At 40.1% G+C, this 27,472-nt stretch overlaps 2 protein-coding genes across 2 annotated transcripts; both read right to left on the bottom strand.

Moving 5' to 3' along the window:
• Positions 1 to 1,578: 1,578 nt before the first annotated feature.
• On the bottom strand, positions 1,579 to 18,098 carry ATMIN (ATM interactor). The gene is made up of 4 exons (XM_063411080.1): positions 17,866 to 18,098; positions 12,344 to 12,469; positions 11,166 to 11,365; positions 1,579 to 10,206 (listed from the first exon to the last, which is right to left on the bottom strand). Exons 1-4 carry the CDS (start codon positions 18,076 to 18,078, stop codon positions 8,376 to 8,378), a joined length of 2,370 nt encoding a protein of 789 aa, XP_063267150.1. The 5' UTR covers positions 18,079 to 18,098; the 3' UTR covers positions 1,579 to 8,375.
• A 1,534-nt stretch (positions 18,099 to 19,632) lies between these two features.
• Positions 19,633 to 27,464, bottom strand: CENPN (centromere protein N). Its single transcript, XM_063410681.1, has 11 exons — positions 27,163 to 27,464; positions 26,409 to 26,598; positions 25,985 to 26,030; positions 25,378 to 25,434; positions 24,892 to 24,968; positions 23,820 to 23,996; positions 23,009 to 23,110; positions 22,385 to 22,442; positions 21,873 to 21,985; positions 21,154 to 21,277; positions 19,633 to 20,827 (listed from the first exon to the last, which is right to left on the bottom strand). Exons 2-11 carry the CDS (start codon positions 26,577 to 26,579, stop codon positions 20,712 to 20,714), a joined length of 1,041 nt encoding a protein of 346 aa, XP_063266751.1. The 5' UTR covers positions 26,580 to 26,598; positions 27,163 to 27,464; the 3' UTR covers positions 19,633 to 20,711.
• Between the last annotated feature and the right edge of the window lie 8 nt (positions 27,465 to 27,472).

Below are 27,472 nucleotides of genomic sequence, written 5' to 3'. Positions count from 1 at the left end.
TTTTTTAAGTACTGGGATCCAAATGAACACATGGCATTAACAAGAAAATAGAATTTTAAGAGTTTACCTACATTCATGACATTGTGAATCTGCCTTAAGAGTATGATGATGCTCACACATAATTTTATTAATGAAGCATTAACTGTCTGTTGACTCTTGAATGACTTAAGACTTTTGGAGAACAAAAAAAAAAAGCTAAAAAAAAGAGCCCAGTTAAGACAGTGAAAAAGAAAAAATACCCTAGCATATACATCACATTTATGGAGAAAATGATAAAGAGCATTTATTTTTCTTATATAAGTAATTCTGCATTTTTAAAGGACTGAATTTGCTTAACAAGGATTAAGTAACAGCAAGCAGGTCTGGGACTCTTTCAGTGCTAGAACTTTTAACACTCTCTTCATGGAAAGATCTGAAAAAATGCACCTTACGGATGTCCCCAAATCCCATCTTCTGGTGAGAGTCCTTGTGACTCAGTCTTCATTCCACGCTATAAAACAACCACAGGGATTTCTATCAACTGCAAATGTAGCACTAGTTCATGACTTTATAGACCTAAAAATAAGTTTGTTGCATACTGTATTTTTTTTACAGTTAGGTCTTATAGACCATTTTTTTCCCTTCTTTATACCTTTCCTCCTATGATAAAATATTTTCCATATTTAGATATAAAATGCAGCCTCTACAAAACAAGCATCCTTCACATATAGGCCCAAGATAAAGAAATTCATATATACTTGTTTCAGTCACGTTTTCCATTAAATAGAAAATGTAAACATTCATATACATATATCTATAACTTTGAAACTAGAAACATTTTTCAAAGTCTAGGAGATGATTTCTTCCATTCAGACCATGGAAAATAATGCTGTTTCAGCAAGAAAGCTGAAAAATGAATGCATTACGAAATTAAAAGTTAAGCCAATGATGTTTGTTATACTAATTTTAAGTTGCAGCCTTTGCAGACTATTAGGTTTTTAGGACGACATTAAAAAAAAAAAAGTTGCAGGGAAAATTATAAACATTATTTCAATGTTTTCCAGTTTCATGCCAGGTAAGAGGTTTGCTGTGTTTTTCGAAACTGTCAAATCAGACAGATTAGACAGAGGTTTTACTACAACCTGATATAAGAACATGGACCACACTCACAGATTATTGCACAAGACCTGCAGCAGAAGGCCAGAAAAGCTACTGACTAAAGACCTGGAATGTAAAGGAACAAATACACAACATTTCAGCCATCATAGGCTTAATCAGGTTCTGTGCCTTTGAATACACTGGGTTCTTCCAGCAGAGGAAACAGCAGCTTCTTGTTTTTGTGTTAAGTTCTCTCAAGAACAACACCATTCCTGCTCAAGGAAAGGAAATAAAATTACAGGCTGGATCAGCCAGAAGTGCTTCCTGCATTCAAGGTGCCAAAACAAAACAAGTGAATTGTTGACAACAATGTAAAAATGTAATGATGGAACACCTGAAAGTTAAATCAACATTTTTCTCCTATTGTTTTAGGTCCAAACATCCACAGGACTGATTCACTGTCAAATCCTGCAGCCAGAAAGAAAATCAGCCTCTAAGTGCATTGTTCTGATGGAAAACAATCAGCTTGCCAGCATGCAATTTCTTCAAGTGAAGGAAATTCAGGAGCTAAACCCAAACTAGTCATGAACACTTCCACTGCCAGCAAAATTCTCAGCAACAGCAGGCAAGAAAGTAGTTTGAAAATACATGGGGCTTCCCTATCTCTGAACAGCCACTTTCTCCTCAGTCTGTTCTCAGCCAAGATTTACTTTTCCCTGCCTTTCAGACTGCCTACCATTTGTAGAGTTTCCAGAGGTGCAATCTGTCAAAATACCTGACTTTTGTCCATAAGTGAAATCTGTTCTGAATGATGAACTCCTGAAGTAACAGCATCATCTAAAGCAGAACCATCCCTATGTCAGGAGTACGGCTGCTGTTCCTAGAGGGATCTCACACATCTGACTGTTCCATGATTTCAAACGCTCTGAACAGGAATTTAGTTTTAAGATATTTCTGACATCCTCCCCTCTGGAAATACCTCTCTTTCCCCTCTGGAAATACGTGAATGCTGCTGTTTGCAAATGCTTACCTGGACTGTGACAGGGCTGAATGCAGAAGTTTCCTGCTGTCCATCAGGGAATGCCTCATCCAGGACTACAGCTGAGGTAACTGCAGAGGAACCTTCAGCCACGAGGCTTCTGCTCATTCACCTCCTCTGAATCACACATGCAAGACTTACAGGTAACAGCAGAAATCAGCATTTTATATCCTCCAACTAACAGAAAATGCTGGGATCATCACTAAGCATGGGAACTGTGCAGGAAGAAAAAGGACAGAGTAAGAGGCATACTCCAACCAAGCCACTCTAGGGTTTGGTTTTTTTTAATATTTAGAGTAGCAAGAAATATTTTCTCTGTTATATAAAATACATTACAAAATAATGTGTTAGAGAGAATAGGATACTTTGAAAACCAGCCATCAAAATGCAGCTGAATTTCTACTTGGTGTTATGACACTAGAGATCTTAAAAGCTACAGGGGATGGTAAGGTTGAGGAAGAAAGCAAAGGAACACTGACCCAAGAGTCTGTTGTAGAGGTGAGGCATCTGTCACAGAGCTGGAACTGCAGAGGTTTTCATTCCACTGCACACACAAGGTAAAGATTACATTTTGCATGCGCTGACAAGAGGTTTGAGACAGATAGGAGAGACTTTTGAGATAGGAGAGATTTTCTAAATTAAGATGTTCAGGAGCAATGGGTGGTATTTGCCAATAGGCACTGAATCCCCCACCCAGGCCTTTGCAGGCAGAGATCATGGCCATTAAAACAGAAGGCAAAAAATGATTGAAGTTAACTTTATTCCAAAATATGTATAATTTACAGGACTGAATAAGTGCTTCATTTGTGAACAAAACATTTCAATACTTGCGAATAACTTACTAATAGCTTTGTGTAACACTTCAGTTTCCAACAGAGGGAAATATGAAACAGTATTTTGGCACAAGGTTTTCTCTGCATGCAATAATGTAATTACAAGTTTCACAGTTACTAGGACAACATTCCTTCTTTGGGATTGTCACTTGTAAAATAGGTCTAAGAAATGAATGCTTGGTTTCGTCTGGTCACTGCAAGTTTACTGGCTTAAATAGCAAGAATTAAATATGAACAACCTTTGAAAACTAGATTTGTCCACTAAATAAAAAAATCCCACCAGTGAAGAAAAGAAAAATGTTTTAAGGACATTTCTCAGCCTTGCTGAGATTAACTCACACACGCTTTGGGAAAGACTCGCCCATGAGATTTATTACTCATCCATTCCAAATAATTACAAATTTAAATGAGATTGTAATCAGGTGCTGAAGTCTTTGAGCTGTAAAGATATGGCCATCTTTCATATCTAGCTTTATCACAGATGCACTTGCAAATGTCTGTAGATAGAGGTACTGTCAATCTAGCTCTGCATGCAGGTGCTTGAAGCATTTAAAGCACTGGATGTTGCAAAACGTAGAGCTGACATCACCACAAGTCATCTATTACATTCCACTGCTACTTGTTGAAGGTACTGTAAAGCCAGCATATGAAAAATGGTCACAGTAAAGGGAATTGTGTAATTTAACTCGGCAGTTCCTCGAGGAGTTCCCACCGTTTCAGGCTGTCCAGTCACGTTTTCAGTGAAGAGTCTCACACACACAAACACAAACATTCCCTCACCCTGACCGCGGGGCTGAGCGCTGAGTTCTGTTCATTGCATAGCAATGGCACTTGAAACAAGAGAATTCAGTCGTGTTCTAAGCAGCAAGTCCTTCTCGCACATATTTAAATTCACATCAACTCTTGAAAAACAACAACAAAAGAAACAGCAGGTGCATGACTGCACCATGCACTGGTTTGCTACCATTAAACATCCTCACAGTGTTCCTGTTATCAGTGGCAGCCTGCTTACAGGAGGCCCATCCCACCAGGACACAAGCATAGCAGCACCTTCAACCAAACAGGAATGAAAAAGCTTGCAAGGCCCAGAACGTTACCAACAGTTTGGTGTGAATGCATTTGGAACAGTAAATGGTACATTAACATCATGTTTAAAAAACCAGCACGTCAGAAATAGATTAAAGCAAAGGAAGCTGTACAACCTTAATGATAAAGGCAAGTACATTTGGTTCACCTCCGAGTTGCCATTTCAGGAACATGTTCTTTCACAAGTTGAGTACCCTATGTTGATAAAGTATCAGTTCTATTAACTTTCCCTACATTTAAGAGGCTATTAAACTCCCTCTAGCCCCCTAAGCCCCCAATCCTGCTAACTCTTACATTTCTACTCAGCCTCACAAAGAAATCAATTGACATCTTAGCAGCATAAGGATTTAGAACAGTGGAAGGCAGCCAGCGTTCTTTGTTCTGTTGCCCCTACACAACTGGGGTCCATATGACCAACAGGGAAATTCAGCCTCTTGTTTCCAACAGAAAAAAAATCTGTGTATTGTGCCTTGGAATAAAAATTTGTAAGGAGTTAGTTACATACATGAAGTTACAGACAGTGACCAAGTTGTTCAAAACTAAACGAGGTTTCACAAGGTTTCTTTTGCAGCTGTTTAATTTACAGCTTCAAGAATACATAAATTTGTAATGCTTTCAGATCCTTTGGAAGTGAGAATTTTCTAGACACAAGCAGCTTTGAATAACTAAGAATATGTAGCAAATTCTGACTTAAAACTACCAATTTTTCTAGGCCAACACAAAGTTTTGGGGAGGACTCCCTCCCTACCCACAGCAGAAAGTATTTACAGGTGTATTAGCAGAAACAGACACAAAAAGAAGAAACATCTACTGTCAGACAAACTTTCAGCATTCTGACAAACAAATATGGAAGGCAACAAGACAGACCTTTCATTTTTCAGCTTATTTGTGCTTACATTCTCACAGAATGCAAGTCCCAAATCTGCTGTTCCTTTGTTCAACTCTTTATATATTAAAGAAAAGCACAAATGAAACTACAAAAGTACTTATTCCATTTTATCATAGTGTTACACTGGCATCCAGATCAAGATCCAGCAATCACAGCTTAACAGAATTAAGTAGGAAACACAAAGGGTAAGCACACATAACATTAGTATCATTTCCAGATTAAAAAACTGTGCTAAGAGGCTACAGAGAATCTGATGTTACTTTCTGTATAGCAGCTCTAATTGCAATAGGGGATACAAAAAAGAGTAAGACAGCAAATCACTGCTGACCAATACTTACAATACAGTGCATTGAAAATCAAATCAGAGACAAACTGCAGAAAAAGGGAGATAAGTATCACTTTAGTTCTACCCAGAAATAGTTGTGTCTGAAGTTTATTTCATAACAAAGGCAAAAATAGAAAATCAGCCTTTTTCAAGAGTTTGTTTAAATGTGAAGAATTTTTAATATTCAGCAACAGTGTTTCAGATCAGGTTTCATGAAATTTTGTGTGGGATTCACCAAACTATGAAGTCTGGCTGCAGTCTTCACATTTTCACAAAAATACTTAATAAATCCAGACTGAGTGACATATGCCAGACATACACGATTGAAATGTGTTTTTCACTTTTATGAATGATTTATGGAGGAACAAATTAGTGAAGAAAGAAGTTAATTTTGGTCAGAAGTTAATTTTTTCTTTCCTAAGACAGTGCAGATGTTTAAAAATTCCTTAATACTGCACTTTCAATAAATGACTTCATGTTGTAGTACTGTGTTCACCTAATTAAAGTCCAAATTGTTTTAAACCAATAGAATGAATGAAAGGATTGTGATTTGTGTGTTCTAATAAAGCACACAAAGCTCAAAAACACTTTTAATTACAAAGTACAATAACTGGGTAATGATTACATTATAAGATTTCGTCCACACAAACTTTTGGGTTTTCCTGACAGTCCCTGATGCTAAGAGCTTTGGCTTACACAACATGGCAATTATCACTCTAATTTGTAAATTAGTTTCAAAGTACTTTAAACCTCACTGATCTCTCAGATGGTTTCAACTCAAACCCTTCAGTAATTCTGCTCCTGAGCACCTAAGACTCCTTCTCTTGCAGAGTAAAGACTGACTTTCTCAATTCAGAGGTAATGAACAGCTTCTACAGCTGTGGAAAATACCATTTTTCCAAAGCAGGTTTATAGTAACTGCCTCTCTCTCACTGTCAGTACAGACACCTTGCACATGGCAGACACAGAAATCAGTGTATGAAGAAGTGTTCTCTGGTATTCCAACCAGGGGAAGAAAGGAAAAGGACAAACACTTTAAAATGTGAAGTTGCAACATTACTAGAAAGATATTGCAATAGAATAAATTAACCTAACTTTGTTCATTATCTTATCTCTCAATTTCAAAGTAGGCAGGTAAATATGAGTCAGTCATCTTTACAAGAAACAAAATTACAAGTGAGGCCTTCTTTTTTTAAATATATCCCACCCTTCAGATGAGAACTCTACAGACATTGTGAAACCTGGGGGCATTCCCCACAGCAGAGTTACTTTCTCCTGAGGAACTGCAAGATTCCATTCTGCAGTTTCTTCAGCCAGACTGGAAGTGTCTGAAATCATACCTCGAAACGTTGAAAAATCAAACAGGCAACACAGAGGGAGTTTCAGAAGGAAAATGTGAGTTTCAGGATTAATCTAAAGAGATTATTTCAGTAAAGACACTTAACATGGCAGTATAAAGAGTATTAGGAAAAGATAAAGAAAGAAAAAGAAAAAAAGAAAGTATTGCTCATCTGCAACAAAAACAAGCTGGCTGCAATGGATGAGTAACTTAACTCCCACATCTTTGAATTGAGAATATGCAGCACAAAGCACAGGGAGTCCTCAAAACCTAAGGCTTGGACATACATTTGCTGCTGGGCTGCAGAGAAAATATGCAGCCAAGACCCCTCCTCTAACAATGGAGGAATAAAGTCTGTTAACAGGCCCAGGAATTTGACACAAAGAGTTTTCTCTTTTCCTTTAAGGTTATAGAAGCTAAAACCTGTCCAGTAGAAAACCAGAAGCCTACATTTCAGATATTATAGTAAGAGATAAAAATTAATTAAGGCCAAATTCCAACATACATTCACAACTGGCTTAATGTAAATGAAAAATACCACAAACAGTGGCATGAGGGAGAACCTAAACATTAAAAAAAAAGGTGCCAAGAGGTCACATGCTTCTTCTATGAAAAATCAGTTTGTGTGAATTTGACTATACTCAGGAAAACTGTGAAAGCTGTAGGAACTGAGGGCTGCAGATCAATGTGCAAAAGCAAGACAGAGCTGTTCTGGAAGGGCTTCTGTGAGCTGTGATCTCCCAGCTGTGCTGTGTGGATTCCAATTGTTTTTGGAAGCAGGAAGTCCAAAAACAATAGTAAAGGTGAGTGTTTTAAGGAATTTAATTGCCCATTTTGAAAGATTTCTCTTAAGGTAGTAAACCACTATAACATGTCTCAACTTGTATCTCAGTAAAGCTACGAGAATTTCAGCAAAACCAAGTAATTCCAGTCTCTGAGGCACACACATTGTAACATTTGCATCTTACAGACAAAAATAATTTAAGCAAATCCCTTCTGAAGACTCTAAAAATGTTAGTCCCATTTATTACACTAGCTAAAAGGACAACATACTAATTTTCCCTACAATTACAAATTCCAAGTTCTTTTCCTACCCTTCAAAGAGCATCAGTGCCACTCAGGGAAAAAAAAAATACTGTTTTCTACACACATTTTTAATAATAAATATTTTCAACAATTCAAGAATCTCTATGTGTCTAGTGTGTTGGACAGGTGTTTGGAAAATGTCAGCTTATGCAGGAGAAAGAGCTGTGAAGGCATAAAGTAAAAGAAGACAATACGGCTGATTATGTTCATGCCGGATTTAAAATACAAGCTACTAAAAAAAGTAAACAGAAGTAGCTTACACTAATAGAATCCTCCCCCGTAAGTTCAGGGAAGCATCTCAATTGAACAGGTCAGGGTTTTGGTCCAGCACAACGGAACCCTGCATGTAAGCCAGGAACAGAGAGAGATATAGAGAACAACTTTAAAAGTTCTTCCACTTAGATGAAAGCAGTAACAGCTTCGTAAAGAAGTTGGAGGAAAAAACATAGGCACCACATCTTTTTTTAAGGTTCAAATGTACATTAACATGTTACAGCCCCCCCCGCTTTCCCCTCTATTTATACACACATAGTTTATGTAAAGTTACGTATTCAATAGAGTACCTTCAGCATGAAAAGTCTCTTAGGTCAACTGCTCATGACAAGTACATTCAATAATGCTAAGTGGATCACTTGGTAAAGCCATCTCTCCCACCCCAATAAGTTAAATTCAAACCACAGGGAAGTTATGTTACGTAGCACTCAGTGACTGGGCTTGTCAGAGCTCTGGAACAAGGAGCACAGCTCTTCACAGGTCTGTGTTTCTACTGAACTGAACTGGGACTCCATTGTATTCCAGGCTAAGTCAGCCAGAAGGAAGTCATCCATTGCTGTCTGTGTTTCATTGCTGGTAAGGAATAAACTCCCCAGATTCTCAAAGCAGCTATCCATAGTCTGTGTCTCAGCACTACTGAGCTGGACTTTGCTTTCAATATTCTGAGTAGGTGTATTTTTAGTAGCCATATATACTTCTGTCTGGGTTTCTGTATCAGATGAGTCAGTGCTCATGGAGAAACTGGACTGTTTCAGAATACTTCCTAAAGGCAGATGGGTTGTACTGTCCAAAAAGAAATTCAAGTCTGTCTGTGTCTGTGTATCAAACATCTCCAAACCTAAGAAGTTAGAATTGCCTCGACAGTTATATGATTGAGTGGCACTATCTGAAAATAAGAAATCAGTCTGAGTTTCAATGTCCAGTGACTCCAAAACTGGCTCAGAGTTCAGGGTACCAAGCTCACTCTCTTCAGTCTGAGTTTGGATGTTGGATGCTGAAAAGAACTCTTCGATGTCGAAGTCTATCCCCGTGCTCTGTGGTGGACCAGATGGAAGATGTGTGTCAGCATTAGAACTTGTCTCGGACAAAAGGCCACGATTATCCAGTGTCTGGCCAGACATGTTTCCTGAAAAGATGTTTTCCAGATCGCTTAGCAGGTCCATTGTCTGGGTTTGATTATCTGTTGTATTTTGAGGTGGAAGTATATTAGTCTGTGTATTGAAGTTGATAAGGGATTCAGACTTAACCGTATCCTGAGTCAGGCTCTTGCAACTACTTCTTTGCAGCAAGGTTTGATCTATATTTGCAGGCATTAAATTGTTTTCTGGAAGTTCAATGTGAGTAGAAACATTATATGATGAAGGAACATTGTCAAAAATGTCACTGCACATTACAGCCTGGTCCATCTGTACTCTCCCATCAATACAGTCCTGTGTCCTACTGGTTTGAGTCTCTCTGGAAATGCCACAGGCTGGAAAACAGCCCTGACTGAAAGCATCAGTCTGAGCAGCTATGGATGAAGTCAGTTTGGAAGCAGGCAGCAGTGTCTGTGTCTGTACACTGATGGGTAATGAAACCTGGGAACCGAATGACAGATCTGTCTGAGAACAAGAGGACACAGAAGAACTGGGAGTCCAGGCTGCAGCAGGTACAAAGCTCTGTGAGATATAAGATAAGTCAGTCTGTATATTTATTGAAGAAATTTTGTTCTTGTGACAAACATTCCCCAGCTCTTGCCCTGTGTTATTTGATGTAACCTTGTCCAGTTCAACCTGTACACCAGTACTTACTGGTTCCCGATCACCACAAGTCGTCACTTTTGAAACGGGCATGCTGTCCTTAAACACAAGTGTTTCTGCCTCTAGGGCTGGAATCAGAATTCCTATAGACTGAGGCAATAAATGAACAGTACTTACAACTGAGCCTTGATTATCAACAGCCACTACAGCAGGTTTGACAGAAGGGTCTGTTGCAGATACATACACAGGCAAGTGAGCAACCTGCATCACTGGAAGTTTAACCAAAGCCACCTTGGGCTTGGGTAAAAGCATCTTTGGTGCACATTTTGGCTGCATTTGGTTCGTGAAGTTAGAGCTGCAGGAGCCTTCAAGAGAAGCTGCTACTTTCACTTCAGAGGAGTCCAGCTCCTGAGTGCCAGGAGCAGTGCTGTGTGTATTGCTGAATGCTTCGGTCGCTTTCTCTGCCAGCTGCTGATTATGTACAGAGGCTTCCATTTTCCTTTTCTTACTAGGAGGATCCCTGTGAACATGAGATCAACAATTTATACTTCTTTCAAACACAGAACATCTGCCTTCCATTCTTTTTAGTCACTGCATTGCAAATACAAACTGAAGTCACAGATGAGGCTGGATATGAGAAGACAATGAATCCAGATTAAAATAAAAAGACTCAATGAAGTTCAACTTTTTAAAATGTCATTCCTTGCTCTCTCATTTAAAAAAGAATAAACATTACCCCTTATGGAGACCTATTTCCAAATGGATGTGCAAGTTTAGATAGTTTCTTCCCCCTTGTACATTAAGCACTCTTATTTGAAGACGTTTAACATGTTAATTTGACACTGACTCACACTGACCATTGAAGGGACAGAGCTCTTTAAAATATGTGTACAGGTAATGGTCTCTCATGGAAATGGAAGATAAAATCTAGCAATTCTTCACACGAAACTTAAATTTTGCTGCAGCTGAACCTCAAAGACAGACAGGATAGGCCTCAGAAAGTGGACTGCCCTTTATGAAATATATGTATGTACTAAAACTATATATCTAAACATGTAGAGATAGGTGGTAAAAAATATATCCACCAAAAATTGCAACAATGACTAGACTGTACAAGAAAATAACTTGAACTGCATTCCACACCTCACTTACCAGCTATAAACATTACCAAATTATCTCTACTGTCACAGAACTGTAAAAGCAGATGCAACAAGAATCTCCACCATTTATGCCAAGCACTGCAGTGTCATCAGTATTTTTTGTTTTCTATGTAGGAAAACCAGATCTTACTGATTAGATGATCTCCACTGACTTCAACAAAACAGAAACTCCTAAAAGCAACAAAGAAACTGCAAACTGCTTTGCAGCTAAAACAACGTGATCCTATTTCCTATTTAATCAACAGAAAGGAGACAAAAAGGCAGCACATGAGACACACAGGACTTGGTGATAAATGTATCATCACTGCTTCACTTTTACCTGTGTTCTGCAGGAATTTCATGGCCAGTTCTGTAAATGTGAGACAGTAATGCTGTTCTGCTGGCATAAGGGCACCCACAAGTACACTGGAAAGTCTTGCCACAGACCTCTATATGCCGTTTCAAATACCATTCTGTGCCATAGGAGTTACTACATTTATCACATTTGTGCTTCTTTTCAGCATGCATTTTCATAAAGTGCTAGAATACACAAGGGAAAGTAAACATTAGCTTTCAGTGAAGATTAAAAAAAGAAAATCATGGTTAGGAGAGAAAATATCTGTAATGTTTTAGTTGCTAAGTAGCACTGAAGTGTGGCATTAATTATTTTTTTAAAGCATTACTACAAATAAGTTTAAAGAAGGCAACAGTGAGAATCTGAAGTTTGCAAATCTGCTGATGCTACATGCATCTTAAAAACACAGATAAACAATTATCTTTTCTATTATCTACTGTCTATTCTAATGCTTTTGAAGGTTTCCTGTGGACATCAATAAATCCATAGATCAGCCTTGCCAAAAGAGCACAGCAAGTCTATGCTGCAACCTGTGCACACTCCTGAAGATCTACAACCAAGCAAATAATCTCAAGTCATACAGGTCAACATCAGAGCAAACACCAGAATTTTTCCTTTTCATTTATGGCACCAAGTGCCAGCCCCTCAGCTCCTACAGAGTCCTCAGCTCAGCAAGGTCATCAACTGCAGCACAGTGCTCTTTTTGCTCACTAATGCAAAAACAAATCTACATGTTTTCTTAAACAGGTTAACTAGTAAACAAATGCATTTTGGTATTAAAGCAGAGAAAAGCCTCATAATCCTTGAGCACTTGAAAAAGCAGTTAAAAGCATCAGCCACAGTTTAAACCTTCATTAGTTGCTACTGTGATTTTTCCCCCTCTTCCTTAGTCTTTCTCCATTTATTTACTTTGTGGAGAGGGGCTCTGATCTAGTTTAGAACACACTGGCATCTGTCTGATCAAAAGGTTCAAGTCCTCCAATATTAACATGCAAACATGCAAACTCCTGAACCACGTGTGCACTTGGAGTTGCTGCATACAGTTCTCTAACCTCTGCCTATGTGCTAAGAGGTTATGCTCGTATCTGTATGCAAAAGTGCACACTCTCTGCAGTAGAGACAGGACTAAATCAGTGTGAAAATACTTCAGGAAACAGGAATACCTGTTTTACAAGAGAAAATTGGGAAAATGGTCTGTTTGGTCCTCTAGGGCAGCCTTCAATAGGACAGCAGTAGAATTTCTGTGAAGTTTTCAAACCCTTCCTTATTGGTGCATTAAGTTTTCCATCCTGAAAAAGAACCAGTTGAGAAGTTGACAATTCTACAGGTTTGCATATTCAAGACAATATTCAGAGTACACGTCAACTATGGCTGAGTTTACACATCTCAGTGAGTTGGAGGCACTTCCCTATGTGATTTGAAAGTTCAAATGGAGTTTTTGCCCTGTGTGGATGCCACTTTGCAAATATCCCATCGAAATTACCAGGTGCAATTACAACAAGCCCTTTGGAGTAGTGGTACTGTACTATTTACTTTTACCAAGACACTCCGTCCCATGTTTCCTGTTATTTGAGCCAAAAAAAAATTTCCATATAGATACTACCCTAGACTGCTGATTTAATATGGTTTTAATTGTTAGTAGCATGGTATGAAAAGCTCCATTAAGATTAGTCACTGGAACACACTTCCTTGATGCTGGAATTCTGTTAGCACTATTCAGAGTTCACATGTAATGAAATGAAAAATGCCAAGTATGTTCTGCCACTTAATTTGCATCACAAACCAAATCTCACTTAAGTCTATGAAACAACTGAAATGCTAATTCTGACCCTCCAAACACTAAGTGACCAATCTACCCAGGCTTTTCATCTGAGCTGTCTCACTGACCTCACATGTACATAGAAGAAAGCAACATAACTTGATCAAAGAGAACCTCAAAAGTGTATATATAAGGACACACTAGTGGGATTGTCCAGATTGTTCAATCACACAGAACCCCTTCCTACTGAGGCCAGGCATAGAAACCAGACTAGACATATACCTCTAGATATATCCTATCTGAAAGGGTCTCAGTGGAAGCATCAGGCATCTGTGTTTAAACAAAAAAATTAAAAGTGAACTATTTAAAATGATGCTCAGAGTAGCTGTGAGTCTCCTTCCATCCTGAGACTGAATCAGAGGCCAAACACAGTCTATTTACTGTAGTCCATGATGGCATCCCCAAACGGATTTTTCAGGGAAGAAATGGGACCATGCCCTGTCTGAACTCTGCACCCCATTTTCCTTAGCATGAGGACAGTGAGCACAGTCAGTAGTGGAAGGTTGATTGCACACCAGTCACTCCCTAAGTACCTCTTTGGGCAGATCTCCAGCTGGTCGTGTTTACACAGGTCACACCAAACACAGAGAATGCACAAAGAACAACAGTACTCCCAATGTGAAGCAAACAAAGTCTGTACTCAGCTGCCAGGGCCCAAAGGGCTTCACTGCTCACACCCCCACTTCTTACCCACCCGACAATGCTGTCCTCAGCCACTCAAGCCTTGCTTTTGAAGTCCTCTCATTTACACCTCAGGAATCTGGGGAGGGGGGTATTTCAATGATTTTGTTTTCCCTCAAATCACCTCTTAAGCTAAGATATTTTGTGTAAAATGCTATTCCTTCAAGAATATTTCAGTATATTTCCACACACTCAACACAGCTACTTGCGGACATTGCCATAAGTTCATTTTTATTAATGACAGACCAGATTCAAAAAAGCAACGTTTAGAGCCTCTTGACCAAAATTATCAGCTGCCATATCAAGAAAACCTGCAATAATTCTCCAAAAAGGGAGTTTTCATGTAACATTTTAACCTTCTAAGCACCTTTATGTACAGCAGTTTTCCCTGTGGACAGCCCATTCATAAATAGGCCTGTTCTATCTCTGCTGAATCATCAGTGTGACTATTGTTGTACCTCCTAGAGCCACTGCCCAAACAGGAACACGACACAAAGAAATCTAGTTGTTCCAGCCCCAATTCCGCTTTTTAACTCTGATTTTACACAGAACACTTTCATCACATGTCAAAGTCCTCAGAGAAAAGATCTGTCTTTGAAATAAAGCTGTGTTTGGCTTCTCCCACTGCAGATGATACCAATATGCTGAGTAGCTGGCAGTTAGAGTTACTTATTCCTAAACAAAATGCTAATAAGTGTGTTATATTTAACATCACAACCCAACAGCTGACAGGGCAATATGGGAAACATATTCAGCCACTTAACAGGTAAACCACAGTCAGGTTATTTAAAACTACTGAAATACTAAGGTATAGAAAAATACCAAGCATGTAAAAGCTTGATAGACACCAGTAAGATGCTTTTTAAACATTTGGAACATAGCCTTTAGTGGCAGAGACCACAACATTATTAATTGTGGCCAGTTGAGAGATCCTCTACACATGTAAGATATCATGTATGGCAAATAAGCTTGTTTTTGATCTATCCCAAGTCCTTGTGGCTCTAAATGGTTAATCTTCCATCTTCTCAAAGCCCACCTGGCCAGTCCTGTTTCACACATTCTCACAGCTCCCTTCCTTACTTATCCGATTTTATATCCCACGTTTCTACAACATCCACCCACCAAAACTATTGGTAGATAGATATTTGGTCCAATGAACTTCTCCCAGTGCAGACCTTTGCACTGCAGGGAATATCGACATGGCTTGTTACAATAACTCAGAAAACAGCAATTAGCAGACCTTGCTACAGACTCAGTCAAGGTGAACTCAGTGATGTCTTGCTTTCCTGCCCCAGAAAGGCTCACTCCAAAGGATTAATTTCAAATTATGTTGCAGTAGACTGTAGGCAACTATTTAAAACATGAGGGCTTTTGCAGCAGAAGCTCAGCCCTTTCTTTACTAAATGGGACATGGAGAGAAGTGCATTTATTCTTATGATAGCACCTCTGTGATAGTGCAGTGTTTGAGTAACCTACCAAGGGTATGCTACCCTTTCCAGTTCACACTGGCTACAGCCTCTGTGTTATCACAGGAATCCACAGAGTCCTCTCCTTTACCTGAACTCTTCTAGCTTTGTTTTAAGCTACACAGAAATAGTTTCCCTTCTTCCCATAAAATAATATAGACAAAAGACCAAAAAGTTAAAATAAAAACCTCAAGTCTAATATATTAAGTGTCTATATCCACTGCTCTTTTTTTTCCCCGCCTTGGTTTATCCTCTGTCAAGGAGCCAGTAAATAAAATTTTATATATCAATACTTTATGTCTTCTTTTGTTAGGCCAAACACAAAAAAATTCTTCTAAATTCCCTGTCAGAAACATTTGCCATTCATCACCCTTAGCAGTTATTTTCTACACATCTTCTGGGTTTATTTTAACTTATTTGAATCAGATTCCTACCCTACAACACTGACATAGAATATCCCTCTGCCATATTTTAGGATTGCCCTTCTCACAGCAGCTTTACCCTAAATGCTCATCCGTGTATGACCAAATTGTTTTGCAAGTGTTTCCCACCTCAGGTTATTTCTGTTACAAACCAGAGCTGATCAAACTGTTTGTTATCACTTCACAAGTTTAAAAACTGCTACTGCTGCACTTGACTCTGTTTTTACAGGGTCATCTTGCTTTCCTATGTAAATGTCCTTCCTGTGCCACTGCAATCCCTCATGGGTTTTGGTATCAAAACACCCTACTGGTGTTATTTTATTAATGAAAATTAACCAAGTCATCCTCCCTTCTCTTCAGGAGTACTATGTTCTCTCCTTCCCTAATAGCTTCTTACCATCTCATTTGCCATGTTGCCTCTTCACTAATTTCATATTTCACTAATAAATGCAATCTACTAAATTCATTTTATCTGGGGAATCAGCTACCTCTTAAAAGGGAATACCAATATTAAAATATTTAGCCTCCCTTAAGCCTCAACATTTTAGTCTCAATTACAATGCCCTTGAAACAAGCCAAGAAGTTTCTGAAAATCTGCATCCATCCACGTTTCAGTATTCATTCCAAGCCATCACAGGATTCAGTAATTAGGTATATGGAGTCTGCTCTAATTCTACAAGGCTCTGATGGCTAACAGCAAGCTGGGTGAGAAAGCAGCATTTCCTCACCCTTCACACCCTGAGTTATGTAACCCACCAGCTGCAGTGCACATTCAGAGCATCAAAACCAAAACCACTCTGCTGACCTGAAAGAACACTTTGAACTTCTGCTGTACCTCCCCCCACACGAACATGTGAGATCTAAGACATAACACACAGTAAAGTTGTTAGTTGGTATAGGAAATGAAATTAAAACATCCCAGAGACAGGAGACAGCAAGTACTCTTGACACTATTTCCTTTTGTTCCTCACCAAGGAACGTGTGACCCACACTTGACTCTGTAGCCATTTCACAAAACAGGGATGTTTATTGTTCACCCACTGAGGCTGCACACACAGAATGCAGCTAGAAACGCTGCACTTGAAGTTTTCTAGGAATACAATTTGTCCTTGCACACTTGGCATTATGATTTTGGGAAAAGCAAGGATATCTTTCCAAAAGGCACACTCTCAGTGTGTGCCTGCTGAACTGCGGTTCTCCTCCCCCCCAGCACATGCTTAGCTCAGGAGTATTATGGAAATGAGGGCTTGTTTCCAAAATGGCATCCATCTGTTTTGCTGGTTTTTTTAGCTCAGACATTTTTAAAAAAACAAACAAAACCCCAGTATAACAGCCCTCGGTGCTGGGATGGAGATGGTTTGCCAGCTGATAAGGTTAGGAAATGCTGCATGTTTGCACAGCACCTCGCAAGTGGAGCTTTAAAGCCTTACTGCAGAAAGATTGGTGATAAGCAAGTAAAACAACAGAAGCTGAGTCCCAAAGAACTCTTAACTGCCTGTGCTATGTTTACAAAAGTGTGCAAAATCGGTTATTTTTCTGTAAGTAATTTCAGAGGAATCCTCAACACAACTGGTCAGCCCATCCGCACAGACACTTGTGTATTTATACATGGACCTGCAGGGGCCCTTCACAAGGGGAAATTTAAACAAGCGACAAGGATAAACACTTCATTATTCCCATCTGGAATCACAGAATCGTTCGGGTTGGAAGGGGACCTTGAACACCATCCTGTTCCACACCCCTGCCACGGGCAGGGACACCTTCCACTGTCCCGGGCTGCTCCAAGCCCTGTCCAGCCTGGCCTTGGACACTTCCAGGGATGGGGCAGCCACAGCTTCTCTGGGCATCTGTGCCAGGGCCTCCCCACCCTCACAGTAAAGAACTTCTTTCCAATAGCCAACCTCAACCTACTCTCTTTCCATTTGAACCCATTCCCCCTTGTCCTGCCGCTCCAGGCTCTTGTCCCCATCCCTCTTGTGAGTTCCCTTCAGGTACCAGAAGGCCTCAATTAGGTCACCCCGAGACACCCTCTTTTCCAGACTGAACAATCCCAGTTGTCTCAGAATCTCTCGGAAGAATCCCAATTCTCCTCAAGGTGGGGAACCACGGCCCCACTCAATCTCACTACGAACCAAACCCCAGCACAGCCAACATCGCAGCCGCCCCCCGGCCCCGGCCCCGAGCCGGCCGCAGGCCCCGGGGCGGAACACGGCGCTGCGCCACGACAGAGCCCCGCAACCACGGTGAGGGGCCGAGCGGGAGGGGGCGGCGGGGCCGGCCCGGCCTCACGGCGGTACCTGGAGCGGGTGCGCCTTGCTGAGGTGCATGTTGAGGGCCGGGCTGTTGGGCAGCACCTTCCCGCAGCCGGGCACGGTGCACAGGATGTTGGTCCGCACTTGGGACAGCTCTGTCACCGAGGGCCGCACCAGCTCCCCGGCGGGCGGCACGTCCCTCACGGGCGCGGGGGGCCACCCCAAGCCCCCACCACGCCGCCCGGCCGCCGCCGCCATGTTGCTGTCAGCTGCTCGGCCCCCGCTCGGCTTCCGGGGGCGGCGGCCAATCGGCGGCCGTGGCGCTGAATATTCATGAGGCACGTGGCGTGACCACGCCCCCGCCCGCCAGCGCCCCGCGGCGGCGGCTGCGGGCAGAGCGGCCGAGCGCGGGCCCGTGCGCGCTCCCGCGGCACAAAGCGCGCACACCGCGGGTACCGGAGGCACCGCGGGCACCGGGAGCTCCGGCCTGGGCACGGGGCCCGCCCGGCCCACACGCTCAGGCGGCTCCGCTGCACGGCCGAGGGGCCGCGGTTCGTGTGTGGCACCGGGCAGTGGAGACGCAGGCGCTGATTTCTCTGCTGCTCAGTGACAGGACACGAGGGAATGGCCTGAGCTCTGGCGGGAGGGGGAGGTCGGGTATTAGGGAAAGGTTCTTCATCCAGAATGGAGTCGGGCATTAGAACAGAGTTCCCTGGGAATTGGCCACAGCAGCAGCTTGGCAGAGCTCCAGGAGCATCTGGAATCCCTATGGGATTGTCGGGCTGTCCTGGGCAGGGCCAGGAGTTGGACTGGACAAGCCTTGTGGGTCCCTTTCCAAATCAGAGTATTCCGATTTCCTGATATTGGAATCACCAACACAACACACAGATGTTTTTCCCCTATAGCTGATCCAATTAAAGGAAAAGATGAACACCATTTATTGGGTAAGAGTTATGCCACAGGTGCAGCCCCAGGGTGTGTGTTCCTCCTGCAGCCCCTGCGCCCTCAGCTGCAGGCATTCTGCATTGGGGTAAGCACAGAAGAGTTTGGGTTGAAAGGGACCTTTAAACATCTAACCCCAAATTTCCAGCTTCCTCGAAGAGGACAACTGGAATGGGGAAGACAAGATTGATCTCCACATTCCTCCTTTGCCTTCTCCTCACCTCCTCAATGGGGACACCTGCTCAGCAAGAAGGAACCTGAGTTGCAGATCTTTCCTGACAAATTAATAAATACACACCTCCTTGCCTGGAAATGCTGTGTCATTCCTGACATATCCCCTGCTTACAGGAAGTCAGAAATGAAACATCTCTGAAAATCAGAGATTCCAAGCAGGGATGATAAAAGGGGGATGGAGACTGCCTTTCCCAGAAACAAGAGGCAGCAGGCCAGGTGCTCACAGTGCTCTGGAGCACTTGGGAACTTTAACTTTATGGCAAATCGCTGCCAGCTCAGGCACTTAGGTTATTTGGGAGAGAGCTTTATGAAGAACAAGTTGCATGGAGTGAAATATATGCTGGAATCTAAATGGATCTGAATCCATGAAGTATGGTGAGACATGTTAAGAGCCAAGTTTTAATGTCTATCACACCACACCTGGAATTCTTCCAGAATCTTAACATTATGTCAAGTATTTTGTCAAATCAACATCTAAATCACACAGCTGGAATTCCTAAAATCCATACCACTAGCATATTGTTCCAAATCTCTTTTCATGTGTGAGTTATAGAGGTGCTGAAAACCAACCCAAAACAAAAATCAGTATATGATAAGTAATGCTTTTAAGTCAGGCCAAGCAAACTTTTATGACAAGACTTAATTTACACATTTATTTACAGTTCAAAAAATATATGCAAACAACCTCTGGAAATACAACTGCTTCTGCACACTGAGATATTGAAAGTATATTGGAATTCTACATACACCAAGTAGACACAAAACAATCCAGATAAGAGAATTGAAAATTAATTGTACATTTTAAATGAATCTTCAGATCAAATCAATCTCAAAAAACAAAGCAGGAAATATCTATACAATTACCAATGTTTACCAGCTCTAAAGAACTCCAATGCAAAGTTGTTTGCATTAGTGACTGTTGCCATCTTGATTCCATAATCTTTGTCCCCACGCAAAAATACCCCCAGTGGCAACAGGCAAGGATGTCAGAAGGATCAAATATTAATTGAGATACTGTAAAACGTGTACCTTCCTCAAAAGAAAATATTGCCTCTTTCAGGGTATTCTTCCAACATAAAATTTCATAAGACAGCAATAGCAACAGGCAGATTCTCAGGTATTTGTTACTGGCTGTTGCCCTTGGTGAGAAAGACTTTGGAAGGTGAGTTAATACCTCCTAAAGCTGGATGGAAGCTTCTTACTGACATCTATACTCCAAAAGTCTATTCTCTCCCATTCCTGAAAAAATCTTAGAATACAATTTACCTACTTAGATAAAAACAGGCCTGAGCTGCAGCCAGGGAGCCCCACCCGTTTGTGTGGGATTGTTCCCCTGTTCCAAACAGGGCAGGTGTTCTCTCCAAAATATGAAATATTGCAGCCATCTGCAGCTATGAGAGCAAAGTGAATAGCTACAGCTATTATTGTGTCTTTATTAACTTCACAAATACTATTGAAAATACAGTTCAAAGCAGTTATCACATTGAAATTTAAAGTAATCATCATTTCTGTTTAAACTTTGCAACTAGCTTTTGTTACTAGTTAAGGCTAACATCTGTTAAAGACAGCTGTGAAAAAATATTCAAGAAGAGCTATAATTTGGAAAAAACTTTAAGGTATTAAGAAAGAATAAGTTAGCTTTTAAAAGCTTATGATGATTTAGATTAATACCATTAATAAATGAGTTGCAGAATTCTCTATGAATCAGTTTTAAATTAAGGGCTTACAAAACTTTCTGGAAATAAACCTTTTTTCTCTCTAATTTTAAAATAATTCCTAGCTTTATGTGGTATGCATGTAAGGAGTGGTGAAAGTGGTGCATCAGCCATACCTGGGGAGAGATAAAGAGATAGATAATTGCAGCTGTATTCAACCATTATTTACCTTTCATAACTGTTAATAAAACTGAAACACAAAACTAAACCACTAAAACTAAACCACAGCTTGAGTATCCATGTACAAACCACTAATTCTAAGAATAAATTGAAAGATATTTAGACAAAAGTTTTTAAAGTGGTAACATTTTTATTCTACTATGCTTCTCTTTCTAAACAAACTATGAAGTCACTCCCTTATGCAACATACAAGCAGAATGTAAGAACACAAAAATATTTAAAACACTGGAATTTCCCTGTTTTACAGAGTTAGAACACTTACCTGCTGGTGCCAAGGATTTCAGTGATTCTAAAAGATGTGGACTAGAAAACTTGACCAAACATCTGAATGGTTCTTTTTTATCCAAAACATCCATTTTAGGATCACTTTTAAACATTGTCTCAAGCTGTTAACACAAAATTTAACCAGTGAGTATAAGCAATGAATATAATTTATTTATATGTTATTACATATTACATTTAAACATTTAAATAAGACTGTTTCTGATTTGTAATAACATGATTCCAGCTGGAGGAATGTAATAAAATCTGAGGGTGCCACCATGTGGCAGAGTTTTCTACTAAAAGCAAGAGGCAGCTTGTTCAGTAACACTGTAAAACATGAAGTATTTCTTAGAATTTTTAATTTATCTGTTCATACAATAAAACCTGTGCCTCATCGAGAAGTCAGTTATGGTGTCATACACAGCATCAGCTTTGCATGTACTTAAAATAACCCTAATTTCTCATGCTGTGACACACTGCTCTAAATCTACTTTTATTACAAAAACAGATCCAAATGCTGAGTTCACAAGGCTGAAAGACTGAAACACAAAACTCTGATCAAATTTCAGTCTGTTTCTTACAGAGATTTTTAACTCATTTATTTTAAAACTTCCTAAAGTTAAAAAAAAACCCACAAAAGCTTAAATTTGAAATTTAATCTAACTACCACTACATCAAAATCAGAAAACCCCAAATCAAATTGGCTCCTTTTCCTACCCTGTATTGTGCAAATTCGAGTTTTGGTTGGGGACCACTACCAAAAGCTTCCTGGTTCAGTCTGTGGATCCTTTCTTTCTCCCTTATGTTTTCTTGAACTATCCTTATGTCTGCTGCAGGGGAAAAGATAGGGAAAAGAAAAGAGAAAGACAACATTGTCAGCTGCTGTAATAGTGTTCTTCTGATCAGATTATTCCAATGAAAACTTGTAAATAACAGCTTTAATGAATTCATTGCATGTTTTTTGGATAAGGTAGTTGTCTCTACCATTTATATTTTCAGTTCTCACCAAGAGAAAAACACAAGCTAATGTGAGGTGCAGGTCATTGAGTGGATTTGGTTTCCATGTCCAGTGCCAGTACTGGGAAATACTGATCTCTCCCAGTGCCAAGGGCACCAGGGCTGGATAACCCCATGGGAATGGGGAATATGCACATTTCCTTTGATCAATCTCATAGCACAAGCCAGCAGGAATGACATTTACATTGCTTTTACATTTCAAATATACATACCATTTTCTGGTTCTACTTTCCCTCCTTGCAGAGGTTTTGTAGTGTAAGTTTGGAAATTCTAAATGGAGAGAGAGAGGAAAAAAGATTTTAGTTCAGTTCTACTTTTAGAATCTCTAGCTGAAAAGAACTTGAATATATTTCCTTTTATTTCTCATTCTGGAAGAATGATTCTCCAAATTTTGACCTTTACTAGAGGTCTGGAAACCAACTAATTTTGAAAAAAAAAAGCCTGTCTTATGGTATTTGTGAACATTTCCATATTTACAAGTTTTACATGGGTGAGCAGAATAAGCACCCATTCCAACAGCCTTCAACTCATGGCTCTAGGAAGCCTAATAAAAGAATGCTAAAAAAGCTTAGGACTGAATTGTTAATTCAGTTTTAATTTTTAGTCTGAGTTTAGCCATTAGGAATTACAATAATAAAGAGCACGTGGGATACTAAATAATTACATCCCCATTGTGATGTTACCTTCATGAAAGGCTGTCGACCTCAGAAGCTCAATAATATTTTAACTTGATGGTCTCTTGGAAAAGGTGAATTTTCCCCCTTGCTAGGGGGTGAGAACTAGGCCTGAAACAAAAAGCAAGACTTATCTTAGGATTTACTTGTGAAGTGGCTCACCTGGCTATATCTCTTAAACACAATATCTTTAAGGGATTTTAAAGAATGACTTCGAAGCTCCATTTCACGGATGTCATGGTAATTGGAAGCAACAATCAGGGCCTTTAAATGAAAATTGAAATTGTTTTAACATCAGTCTTAATCATCACTGCGTTTGTAATATATAAAAAAATAGCATCTCTAGACATTGTGACGTTTTTGTTTCAAGCAACTGCTGTTTAACTAGGGTTTTCATCTCTGAAACAACGTTGCAGAGATTGTTATACAGTCAGGTTAATATTTAAAAGCATTCACAGTTAACCAGCTAAGCCCATAGTCTTATCAGCTGAAAAATAAACCAAGAGAATCATAAAATATTTGAATTACTACTACAGAAATTTGAGGAAATTTCTAAATAGAGGAAAAAATACTACCAAAGCTGATCACCACAAGCTAACAGAAATGATCAGCATTTCCTGATGAGCTTATATGCTTAGCTCTTGAAGTTAACAGTGTTGATCTAATATTCTTCAACTTCTGTGAGACAATTTAATGGAATACTGCCCAAGACTTGGTTAAGAAATTAAATTCAGGAGCAGCAAAAATCCCAATAAACTGAGTTTATTCACAATGCACCAATCCAAAGATTTGGGTTTTGCCCCATTTTTATCATGAGCTAAGGAGAAAAAAAATAAAGTACATAGTTTAGCAAATTATTAAATTAACAAATTATGTTAAGTGAGGCATCTTTACCAAACCTCTTACAAGCTAACCCAGTTATAGCTGTACATGAGTGTGGGGAAGCCAGGGTCTGGGCAGGTTTATGCTGTACCTGACACAGCAGAGGCATGTTGCTCTTCAGCACTGAGGCAGAAATGAAGACATAGGGAGTCTGTGAATGGTACACAACATAGCTGGGTTTGTACTGGTTTGGGGTTTTATATGGTGTTCCCCAGGCAACTCTAATCCAGATTGCATTATCCTCATATTCCTTAAAGGTGATGGTGACCTGACAGAAAAAGAAAACCAACACGTAAAGATTGTCTTCTCTCTTAACATCTCTGTTCACAACACTCAAACATAATTTAGTACCACTGCTTGAAAAAGAAAAAAACACACTAAGTGTCGTAAGGACTGTATTTAAATAAAATTTTCACAGAAAAACAATAACCTCACAAACTGGGATAAAAAGAAGAATCACCTTTCAAACTCTAATATTGCTTTTCTTCCTGTCAATATACATTTTTTTCTGAAGGTTGAAAATAAGCACTAATCTCTCTTTTGGGAAAACCACACAAAGATGTCTGTTTAGAAGGAGGGCTAGTGGCAATAATTCCAATATGTCCATTTCTGGAGAAACTAAATTTTTGATCAACTTGTGATTTTAGACCTGAACATAATATTTGTCACTGCCCAAGAATACACAATCAAGTCTGAACATTCCCTTTTCTATTCTTGTTGATTTGCTCCTTGTTTACTTCTTTTTACCTTGACTCAATTGGATTGACTTAAAAAAAAACCCAACAAAACCCCCAAAATATTAAAAATTTTCTTATAAGAGAGGGATATGAATTGCAGCTGATTGGCTGTGAGTATGATTTGGATTTGTTGCCCTCTAAAGGCTCCTGCAAACTGGGCAAAGATTTGATAAAAACCCACCAACATGCTGACTTTCTTCAAGCCAGTCACATTTTAAGACAAATTTACATTTTATGTTCTTCCAGCATAATTGTGAAGTCGCTAAAACAGATATACAATAAATTTTTCCTATTTCACATGCAGTTCCTATCATACTCAAATGAATAATTCCATTTAATTCTTGATTCAAACTGTAAGGAACAGTTTTGAAAACAACATATTGACACAAAAGCTGTGAAGCAAATTTAGAATGGATTTATTCTTACATTTTTCAAGGCTGACCGAAGTCTTCTTTTAAACTTTTTTCTGAAATCTGTTATGTCAAAATATTCCAATTCTTCTCCTGTTACATGAGACAAAAAAACCCAACCAGAAATAAGATTCGTGCGTACAAGAAGTAGAGATGTTTTTAGTTTTGCTGAAACAAAATTAAGCAGAAAAAGATGAAGTTGCATAACCTTAAATGAAAAGCTGTATTTTAATTCTGACCCATATTATTGCTATACAGAGAAAAGATTGATATTTAATTAGTAGTTACTAAAGTGTAATAATAGCTTGAGAAGTTAATGGAAAGTATTCTAAAAACATTAATGTCCATTGAAAAATCCATACTAGGCTGCAGTAAAATGTAAAAATCTCTCTACAGCAAAAATCCAGATGAGACTACATTTGTGGTTAAAATGTAGGGTATGAAGCAGCACAGCACTAAGGTGCAGAGAAATGTGGGATTACAGCAAGGAAAGACATTTTACCTGATTTTTTCATCTGGTAAACACTCCACATTCTTTTGTTTTGGTAGGCGTGGTTGTCTAAGAAAAATAAGAATTGCTCAGTAACATAATGTATTATCAAGCAGGAATTAAAGGTACAAAGAATTTTATAATACTTTTATAGACGGGTTACTTTAAAAATATTACTTCTGATAATGCAATATAATGTATTAACATTCTTAAACTACCATTCATAGTAATCATAAAAGCAAAATATTTTTAATTAAAAGATATGTAAAGTTCTTTTGTAATTTGGTGAGTGGCTAATAAAGGGCATTCCTGGGGTTCAGTGTTTAAGGAAGGATTTTACCTAAACTGCCCAATGTAAGACGTGGGGACTGTTAGAAAAACCCTTGAGATTTAAACTGTTATCTAATCAAGTTGTGAATTGATATTGGAGTTAGGAGTTACATACTTTTGTTGATCTTAAGCTTTTTGTAAAAGAGGTCACATGCAATAAGATTCATCTAAAAAGTGATGTGCTTACCCTAAATGCATCTGCACCCCACAAGGGTCATCACCATGTAATTAAGAGCACTATGAACTTATTCAGAAAAAATAAATGTCATTTAATTCACTTTTTACTTACAGATTATGTCTAGAACTGCTGCTTGCTTTATGTCTGCAGAATTTTCCTGGAAGGAACAAGAGTATATGGTGAACTACAGGTCCAGAATGCCTGATCACACTGGTTAGCAAGTGAAAAATAATCTCAGTATTGGCAGTTTAAAGGACATTTCATTGAAGCCCACAGCACGTACACTCTCTTCAAAGACACCACACCTGGTCTCAGGTTTTGAGAAATCAATAACAAAAATTATTTCAGCAAGGTTTAAATATTCCTCTGCAGAGCAAGAGGAACACAATCCTTACCAGCTGAGCTTTATATTTTCCTGACTACAAGGTGCCATTTGAGGCTGTGTTGTGGCCAAAGATTAATGTTTCAGGTTTTTTACATGATGCTTCTCATGCATCCTGAAGTATGTCACTGACGTTTTTTAAAGTAGATTTACCTCACAGAGTTGAACAACTTCCTGAGAAATGTTGTCCTTTGTCTGGTGGAAATTTAGAGTCTGCAGCTGTGCCTCAGAGAGAAAGCCCCATTTCTGCAGCATCATCTTGATTTCATTCTTTGGGATTTTTAGCACAGTTCTTCGGATGTATTCAGCCACGGTTTCATCCATGATGGAACCGCCTGGAGAACTGAAAGGTTAAAGAAGGTAAGAGCAAGACACAGGCAGGCTCAGGGGACTTGCTCCCTTTGAAGGTGTACAGAGCAACACCTCGGCACAACTGGCTGACATGGATGTCAGGCCTAAGTGTGGCACTACTACAGATTTAGACAGTGGCAATTTAAAACACATGCAATAACTTACATAGACACTGAATCACAGAATATCCTTAGCTGGAAAGGATCCGCCAGGATCACAGTCCAACTCCCAGCCCTGTGCAGGACACTCCAAAACTTCCACCAGGGGACCGAATGTGTGGTCCAAACCCTTCCTGAGCTCTGGCAGGCTTGGTGCTGTGACCACTGCCCTGGGGAGCCGGTTCCGGTTCCAAACCCCCACTGGATGAAAATCCTTGTCCTGATATCCCATCTAAACCTCCCCTGACACAGCTTCATGCCACTCCCTGGGATCCTGTCACTCACTAGTCGTCAGAGATCACTGCCTGCCCCTCACGAGAAAGTTGTACACTGCCATGAGTTTCCCCCCAGTCTCCTGTTCTTCAGGCTGAACAGACCAAATCCCGTCACGCCCTTACCGAGGCCTGGTGCGAGCAGAGAGAAGGGGCGCTGGGTGCCCTCCAGGGCTGTTGCTGTCTCTCCGGTCCGATCGGTGTCCGTGGCCCTCGGACAGCGGGCGCGCAAAACCCCGCGACCGACCCGAGCGGAGCTAGCCCGGCCCGGCCCCGCCGCCCCACGCCGCTCCCGCGCCCGCCTTTCGAACCGACCAATCAGAGTCCGCGCCGTCCCCCGGCCATCCAATCACAGCGCTCCCCGCCTGCAGCCCCGCCGCGCTCCTCGCTCTGAGGCGGCTTCCGGCTGGGGCCGGGCGAGTGACTGGACCCGCCC

This window comes from Prinia subflava, chromosome 13 (assembly GCF_021018805.1).
Source record: "Prinia subflava isolate CZ2003 ecotype Zambia chromosome 13, Cam_Psub_1.2, whole genome shotgun sequence".
NCBI lineage: Eukaryota > Metazoa > Chordata > Aves > Passeriformes > Cisticolidae > Prinia > Prinia subflava.
Note: the sequence above shows the minus strand (reverse complement) of the source record. Positions and strands in the feature narration are given on the sequence as shown.